Source organism: Peromyscus maniculatus, chromosome 6 (assembly GCF_049852395.1).
Source record: "Peromyscus maniculatus bairdii isolate BWxNUB_F1_BW_parent chromosome 6, HU_Pman_BW_mat_3.1, whole genome shotgun sequence".
Classification (NCBI taxonomy): Eukaryota; Metazoa; Chordata; class Mammalia; order Rodentia; family Cricetidae; genus Peromyscus; species Peromyscus maniculatus.
This window is the reverse complement of record NC_134857.1, coordinates 10,421,394-10,429,783: the sequence shown is the minus strand read 5'-3', so window position 1 is coordinate 10,429,783 and position 8,390 is coordinate 10,421,394. Positions and strand designations below refer to the sequence as shown.

Below are 8,390 nucleotides of genomic sequence, written 5' to 3'. Positions count from 1 at the left end.
ACCGGAAAAAGGTTTTCCTGCCCCTGAACCAGAACAATTTTAGCAGTTATTTACATCGAATTCAGATTTTGTGCCGTAAAGGAAGAAGCGCAGAGTTATCGCTGCACTATACGAAAGTGCCAGAAAGTTTTGATGTGTTCGGATAGATTCCTCCCTAGAACCTGCGGACGTCATAAATCTTAAAAACAACAACTTAAATGTTTGTTGCTGTCAAAAGTTATGTTTCTGGACCTTAAGGAATTTGCCCGGGACTTTATTTGAAAAGACGGTCTCAAAAAATCTGAGACTTTCCCCATACCGGAATCTTTTGCATTATAACATCTCTGTAAGAATTTGTGAATAAAACCACAGTCGTGTTTATAAGAATAACGTTGAGGCTGCTTCTTTATTTTATATTTCTGAGTATAAGTTTACTTTTAATTTCACCCTCTTGTCGAGCCCTTTGCGATATATCGTGAACTTGACACACAGATTAAGAATACAACATAGCCTGGCGTGGAAGGGGAAAATGGAGAACTCCAGAGGGAGAACTAAAGGCTGTATAATAATGTTCCAGCTACAGCTGGTTTCGTTTGATCCTTCTAGGACCAATAGCTACCTTATCAGCTCTTTTTTTGTTTGGTGTTCTCTTCTGGCTATAGGGGTGTTTCCAACATTAACATAGTTGAGTGAAAACGGTTCTCTTAATGTATTTCTTCAGGTGGGCAAATCGCCACGTACAGGATTTGTCCTCAAGGTTTTGAGAGCCAAGCTTTTGAAAAGTGAATCCAGACAGCATTGGTTAAAAAGATGAGACATCATGTTTCCGCCCGGTTTCGAACCGGGGACCTTTCGCGTGTTAGGCGAACGTGATAACCACTACACTACGGAAACTTGGCTGGGCTTGAGTGCTGAAAGGTTCTTGATATGTGATGTTCTCATACACGCTTCACAAACGTTCCAAGACTCTTGTAATTTTCAATTGGGGGTGGGGTGGGGGACCATACAGTTAACTGAATAGCGCTGAAACTATTCCCAAGTCTGAACTTGTTTGCAAACTTCTTGCAAAGCCCGGCCGGCCGGTGCACCGCTGGAGACCAGGCCCTCTGGTCCGTTTTCCTCTCAGTTCCGGCAGGTTGTGCTCTCCTGCTGGGGAAGCTGTGGCGCGCAGTCGCCAGGGTCCCAGAGCCCGGGAACTGTGGGGTATGGGACCCCATACCCATAGCTGTGGCGCAGAACTACGCCTCGGCCGGCTTCTAGTGGGAGGACGTGTAAATTATTATTATTTTTTTTTCCTATCCTGCTTCCAAATACCTACCAAAGGTTCTAATCTGTACCAGTTTTAAAGCCCCTAAACCAGGGACGCGCGAGATCAGACACCAAAGACGCTCGTTTTGCCGCGCAATGTACTTTGAACTGAACTTCATAAGGATCTAAGGAATTTCTTTTCTTACCAAGTGGCAGACGTGTCCTTATTCTTAAAAATCACCCCTAGGAAATGAAAATTAGCTTCGGAGGACCTAGAGAGATAATCAAAAAAAGATGAAGAAAAAGAGGAAAGAAAAGGAAGGAGGAATGGGGAAGGAGAGAGAGGAGGAGGAAGGAGAAAGGGCAGGGAGGAGGGGGGAGCCGAACTCCCCAGAACTCAGAAGCAGAAGAGGGGAATTCTGGTGAGTTCGAGGCCAGCCTGTGCTAAAATGTCTTGCAAACCAACCAAAAAGTTCTGCCCTTTAAATTGCGTACATTTTTAGAAACTGCAGGAAAGACGTGGCATTGTCTACTATACATAGAGGACATAAACTCCTTTCACACTCCAACACCCCCCACCCCCGAAGTTGAGCGTTTCAGAAGCAAGACCATGCCTTCCTGCAATATTCTTAGGCCCTTCTCCCGTTTCAAGGACATTACCAGTTTCCCCCTGGCCCTGAAACACTCCTGTTAACTCAAGTTCAAGGGCTTTGGGACAGTCATTAAAAAAAAAAAAAAAAAAAAAATAGCTTTTCATAGTTTTCGAGAAAGTCCCTTGCAAATTGTTAGTTTTGTATGTTTTGCGAGGGAAGCCCAGTTTTCTGGTCTGAATGTTGCGAGTTCCCAGGGGCAGAGCGAGAAGCGGTCGCACGGGCCAGCGGGTGCTTGGGTCCTCTGTGACGCCGCGTTCCAGGCACCTGTCCGGGCACAGCCCTGGAGCAGCGGCCCCGAGGCCACAGAGGCGGCGGCACCGGCGGCATGAGCGGATACCAGCTGCCAGTGGTGATCGACAACGGCTCTGAAATGATCAAGGCGGGCCTGGCTGGGACCCGGGAGCCCCAGTTCGTTTACCCGAACATTCTAGGACGGACCAAGGGCCACAACACTGCGGTGGACTGCGCGCTGGAGCTGTGTGTGGGTGACCAAGCGCAGGAGCGCAGGAGCTTCTTGTCCATCAGGTACCGCGGGATGCTGCGGCCTGGGTGGATGTGGAGGAGGGCGAAGAGTCCAGAGCTAAAGCCACCGAGAAAGGACCAGGGAGAGAAACCCGAAGGCCTCAGTCAGCCCCACCCCACTCGCAAAAACCTCTGTACTCTGTACACAGATGTATTCAAATGTATATAGTGATCGTGCTATGCGTGTCCTCCTAAGAATGTGGCTTAATTTATAGCTTTGTCATTTGGTGTTGTCTCTTGAACTATTTACAACTCTACCAGAATGTAGGAATTTCCCAACTTTTTGAAGTCACATTCTCCCAAGAGGAGAAAACTGGCCAAGCAAAGTGACTGAAGAGAAAGGTAGCTATGCCGTTTACTGGTACTTACCTTCCGTTGCTGACAGGAAAGCAATACTGATACTTTAGCTGAAAAAGCAGAGAGGGTAAGTATTAAAGACTTAGGCGCCTTTAATCCCAGCAGAGGCAGAGGCCGGGGGCTGAATTCCAGACTAGCTTGGTCTGCACATTGAGTTCTAGGCTTAGCCAGGGCTACACAGTAAAACCCTGTCTCAAAACAAGAACTATCAAATAATTGTGTGTGTGTGTGTGTGTGTGTGTGTGTGTGTGTGTGTGTGTGTGTTTAGAAGCCAAATCTAAAAATCACCACTAACAGCCTAACAACAACCACAGAAGCACAAGACTTACATGTTTCATTGCTCTCCCCCGCAGCTATCCCGTGGACCGGGGCCTCATTTCTTCCTGGGGGGACATGGAGACCATGTGGAAGCATATTTATGACTACAACCTGAGCATGAAGCCCAGTGATGGCCCAGTCTTAGTCACAGAGCCGGCACTGAACCCACTGGCAAATCGGCAGCGCATCTCTGAAGTGTTTTTTGAAAACCTGGGAGTTCCTGCCTTCTATCTGTCTGTCCAGGCTGTACTGGCGCTCTTTGCTGCTGGCTTCACCACTGGCCTGGTGCTGAATTCAGGGGCTGGGATTACTCAGTGTGTGCCTGTCTTTGAGGGTTACTGTCTAACTCATGGTGTGAAGCAGCTAAATGTGGCAGGGCTTGACCTCACCAACTACCTCATGATGTTGCTGAAGGACGATGGTGTCATGCTGCTCAGAACTGGGGACAGGAAGATCATTACAGACATTAAGGAGAATATTTGTTATGTGGCAATGAATTATGAGGAGGAAATGGCCAAGGAACCGGGCCTAGAAAAAGTGTACACACTTCCTGATGGGAAGACACTCAGACTCCATAACCAGGTCTTTCGTTGCCCAGAGGCTCTCTTCTCTCCATGGCTTGTGAATGTCGATGCTCCTGGCATAGATAAGATGTGCTTCAGCAGCATAATGAGATGTGATACAGATCTCAGGAATTCCTTCTTCTCCAATATTATCCTTGCTGGAGGATCCACCTCTTTTCCTGGTTTGGATAAGCGACTCATTAGGGATGTGGCCAAGGTGGCACCTGCCAATACCGCTGTACAGGTTATAGCTCCCCCAGAAAGGAAAATATCAGTGTGGATGGGGGGCTCTATTCTTGCATCCTTGTCTGCCTTCCAAGACATGTGGATCACTGCTGCAGAATTTGAAGAAGTTGGACCCAATATAGTACACCAAAGATGCTTCTGAAATGCAGACGAAACAATGAGTAAAACATGTTTTGAGTATACACAACACAAGACTGGATATTCTGATTCTGAGAGAGCAAAAATCATTTCTGTTATACTTACTTTTTAAAAATGTTTTTGGTTGTTCTGGGAATCAAACCTCGAGTCTCTCTCACACACGCTAAGCACTCTCCCGCTGACCGGTATCCCCAGCCCTCTTTTAACTTTGTATCTCTTTTTGAGATAGGATCTCCTGCTAAATTGCCCACGTTGGACTTCAATTTGTAATCCTTAGGCTTCAGTCTCCCAGGTAGCTGGAATTAGCGTTTTGCAACTTTGGGCCTCGCTCTCACTATAACAGGGAAGGAAACAATGTAATTGTTAGCTTTCAAACCCAGAGCAAACAGCTGAGGTGCCTATTTAATGTAGCAAAGTGGACTCCGGCTGCCAGGTTCTCTCTGCATCCCTCAATCCCTACCCGTTACAGGGCCCTCCTGGCTCGCATACCCTACCCCTCCCCTAAATTTCTTATTCCCTTTTTCTCAGCTGCTCTTCCCTAGATAATCCAACCATTTTGGTTACCCCTGCTCTCTTTAGGCCTCCTGGCTGCTACACCGGTTATACACTGCCCTTGCCCTCACATGGCTCAGGGTCATGACCACTCTGGACTCTCCCAGATGTCTCTGACTCTGGTTATGTCTCCCTTTTATCTACAATAAACTTTCTCCTCCACCATACCTGGGAGCAGTCATGTCCATCCTTTTTTTCTTATTTCTCTTTTTTTCATTCAGTAATAATAACGGTCAGTGTTGTATGAGAGGGAACGCAATGAAGGAACGGCCGAAATGGCCGCTCCATTGGGGGAAGGTTTTTAATGTGAGTAAGAGAGAGAAAATATCCAGAGCCTTCCGGAAAAGTCCAACGCAGAAAGAGAAGCCGACTGGGTATGGCCAGGGCTGTCTGCAAGAGAGGCAAAAGAGAGCAGGAGTAGGCAAATGGCTAACCCTGGTGCCTTTCAGCATACCAAAGTGCATGCTGGCCTCTAGGCTCACTCAGCACCTGTGGCTCCTCTCAGCTCTTCTCACCTGCCCCCTACCCTGAACTTTGCCAGTCATGGCCTTCCCTTCCCCCAGCTTCTCATTCCTGTACAACGCTGCTGCAATCTCAGCCATGTGCTCCCTTGTTCTTCTTGGTCCCCTCACTCTTCACTCTCACTCTCCTCTACTCATGGCCCAGTGCACTCCGCTGGTCATGTGCAGTGTACCACTTCTCTCCCTGCTCTGGACTCTTCCAGATGCCTCTGCCTGTTCTGTCCCTCATATCTGCAGCATAACCTCTCATATGTCCTCACTTTACACCATAAAGAAGACGAGCAGCTGGGGGGAGGGGCTCCTGGAGACAGAAAACCATTTTCACGTGTTCCTGTAGAATGCTGGCTTTGTCTAACCACCAAAAATCCTCCTATAGTCCAACTTGTTAGCATTCAGACCCACCCCTTGGGGACCTGGCCAACATGCAGGCAATACCTGGGCCCGCTCACAGTCCTGACATCATACACTCATTGCTACATGGTCTCTCTGCACATTATGTGACATCCCCTCATAAAAGGGTGGATCCCCACCCACTTTCTCTCTATTCCCATGAGATGGCATCTGCACCTCCTCTCTCCCCCCTCTCCTGTCTCTTTTTCTCTTCTCTTCTTCCTCTTTTCTCCTCAGCCCCTGTCTCTCCTTTCCCCTCAATAAAACTCTCCACGTGAGTACGGTCTGCATGGTGCATCTCTCTCCATGGCTGCCACCTGTCATGCCTGCAGCACACCATTTTTAAAATACAACACAATTTGAGCTCATTTCTAGATATATGTGTTATGCCTAGATCTTTTGATATCTTTCAAACATACACTTTACACCTCTTTGGTGAGTTTCTTTTCTGAATTTGTTAACAAGGAAAATTATAACTATCTCATCTTCAACTCCCTCAGAGACCCAAGAAGGAAATAATATTACCTAAGTAAGCAGGAAATGCAGACAAGCGACTTCCAAAAAATGTGAGAAATGACAGAAATAGCTGGCTGCCTGGACAGTCACCGAAGATTTCTCTGCAACATTGGAGCATCCATCTTTGGCTTACAGACCTAGCATATCTGACAGACTCATCTGTGAAGCAGAATTTTCTAAAGGAACTTCCTATCTTACCTTGGCAAGGATTGGCAGTCACTTTCTTTTGTGTTCTGTTTGTCCAGCTTGGACAACATACTGTCAGCAGTCAAGGCAAGGGCAGTTTCTTGCCCAGTGGCTAACTTTTGCCACAGTGAAAATAAACTCCATATGGAGTTTCTTCAATGCCCATCCATCATCATCTCTGAAATATACTGGTGCTGCCAGGAGCAGACATGTCTCACTGTCATAAAAAAATAATCTATGTTATTAAAACATTTTAAATGCCATATTCTATAGATCTCTGAAGTGTTTGAAGTTGACCTGTTTATCTAAAATATATTTCTGTTTGGCCTTGAAAACATACCTAATATGACTACAAGTTCAATTGTAATAGGTGACTAAATATTAACTTGTATTTCTTTATATCCTATTTAGTTGGATATAACAACCTTTAAGGACTAGCAATTTGCATTCTGTTGTTAAATGTGCTGTATAAGTATAACACCTTCAACAAGATTATATATATATATATATATATATACATATATATATAGTATTTTCTAACAAAATTAATCTCAAATTTTTACCAATATGCAAATTTTGTATACAATATACAAAATCCAATCCAATGTAAAATATTTAAAACGAGTAGTTACTTTCTAAAAGTAGATTCAATAATCTACTTTTTTATCTTATCATATCCATATCCTTTTTTCTTTTCAAAATAGATTCAATAATCTACCCTTTATTCATTTTTATGTCTTTTTTGAGAGTAGATTCAATAATCTACCTTTTGTCTTATCATATCTATACCCTCTTTTTTGTTTTCTTTTTTAAAACAAGAACTCTGAATCTGATTTCCCTTGTTTAGCTTTTTCCCTGACCATTAACAATTAACAACTTGTCACCAACCATCCTAAACAATAACAATTATCCATAGCCTATTGAAAGACCAAAAACTACCCACTTCACCTGTTGGGAATGTGGATATTGTGTTTTTAAAATTACTTCCTCCTGTCTAGGGGCAAAGGCATCTTTAGGGGATCCTGAAAAGAAAAATTTTGGGTTAATTGTCAAGTCCTGGGAGAGGTAACTGTATCATTTATTGTCTAGTTTCTGCATAATTTGAAAGTACAGAGCTTGTCTCAAGTCCTTGCTCAAGTAATCTGTGAGGCTGGATCATCTAAGCTAGCTATCTCGAAACTGTCCTGAGCAGTTTGTAGTCCAAAGCCGATCTTTGGGTGGTGTTGGTCAGCTTAGTGGTATCATCATCCTGATGGAATCATTGTTGTGAGATCCCATCATCTTTTTGGAGACTTTAAAAATCACATTGGGTCAGACTATTCCTTTCCTTGGTAATTTTTTCTGGGTAGTTCTCTCTTCTTCTTTGTTTATTTGTTCAAAGGTCTTTAAATTCTTCAAGATGGTTATTTTTATTTTCCTGAAAGACAAAAACAAAACCCTTCCCCAACCCTAACTTTGGGGAGTTTCCAAATCTAATCTTTATAAATTTTGATTTATGGTTTTCCCTGAACTTGTTGTTCTTTCTTTTGTAGCTGTTCTATCATCCAGAGCAGTATGGTTTTTGTTTTGTTTTGTTTTGTTTTGTTTTGTTTTTAAACAATAAACTTTAGGTTCTTTAATTGCTATGAGAAGGAGTTTCTTCCATGAGGACAGGAAAGGACTGAACAGAATTTGTTATGGGGGCCTGTGAGAGGCCCCTTGGGGAGTTTCCCAATGGCAAAGGCAAAGGATTACCTTGTTTCTTGTTGATCTACATTCCTTAGTCCAAAGTTTGCCTTAGCCACACCTTCTACATAATCCAGAAGGGAGGGGCATTCTGTTGCCATTGTTCCTTGAAAAAACATTGTAGGAATGCCCTGTTTCCTGTCCCTTTTTAGGTGACCTTGTTTACCACAGTTGAAACATTTGACATTATTTTCCTTCAAACCTCTGGAAATCACCTCTCCTATCCAAACATCATCATGGTCAATATTCACTGTATCTCAGATCCATTCCTCCAAGGGTGCTGATCTTGCCTTTAGTGGCCTAATTACCCTTTTTGTATTGTGTATTAGCATTTTCAAAAGCCATAGATTCAATTATTATCTATCTAGCTTCTGAATTTGGTATCATTCTATTTACTGCTGAAGACAACCTTTGTAAGAAATCAGGGGCGTGGTGGCATATGCCTTTAATCCCAGCACTTGGAGGCAGAGCCAGGC

The 8,390-nt window shown here is 44.1% G+C and overlaps 1 protein-coding gene and 1 non-coding gene across 2 annotated transcripts; one reads left to right on the top strand and one right to left on the bottom strand.

Moving 5' to 3' along the window:
- Positions 1-800: 800 nt before the first annotated feature.
- Trnav-aac (transfer RNA valine (anticodon AAC)) lies at positions 801-873 on the bottom strand. Its single transcript has one exon. It is a non-coding gene; the product is annotated as a tRNA-Val (tRNA).
- Positions 874-1,816: 943 nt separating this feature from the next.
- Actrt3 (actin related protein T3) lies at positions 1,817-4,287 on the top strand. Its single transcript, XM_006971149.4, has 2 exons — positions 1,817-2,405; positions 3,113-4,287. Exons 1-2 carry the CDS (start codon positions 2,206-2,208, stop codon positions 4,026-4,028), a joined length of 1,116 nt encoding a protein of 371 aa, XP_006971211.1. The 5' UTR covers positions 1,817-2,205; the 3' UTR covers positions 4,029-4,287.
- Positions 4,288-8,390: the final 4,103 nt, after the last annotated feature.